A 207-nucleotide genomic window follows, 5' to 3' on the forward strand; every position below is an offset into this window, starting at 1 on the left:
CGGTTCCGCGTGCCTGGCAGGAACTCGCCCTTCTTAGAGATCTGGATTCGGGCGCCTGTCAGCTCCTGGTACTCCACCAACGTCTTGCCCCCCTTGCCCAGGATGGCTCCCACCAGGTTCTCAGGCACCGCAATCTCCACCAGCTCCTTGGCACTCTCAGCTGCCAACTTCTCTGCCGTCAGGAAGCCACCAGCTGCCCCGGCGGCC

At 64.3% G+C, this 207-nt stretch overlaps 1 protein-coding gene across 1 annotated transcript in view; it reads right to left on the minus strand.

The window, feature by feature from the left end:
• The window catches only part of NOVA2 (neuro-oncological ventral antigen 2), a 40,969-nt gene that overhangs the window by 3,669 nt on the left and 37,093 nt on the right, over positions 1-207 (minus strand). Inside the window, exon 6 of the mRNA XM_006764420.2 lies at positions 2-200. Within this exon, the coding sequence (XP_006764483.1) occupies positions 2-200 (199 nt within the window). The remainder of the gene's footprint in view (position 1; positions 201-207) is intronic.

Source organism: Myotis davidii, unplaced genomic scaffold, assembly GCF_000327345.1.
Source record: "Myotis davidii unplaced genomic scaffold, ASM32734v1 scaffold741, whole genome shotgun sequence".
NCBI lineage: Eukaryota > Metazoa > Chordata > Mammalia > Chiroptera > Vespertilionidae > Myotis > Myotis davidii.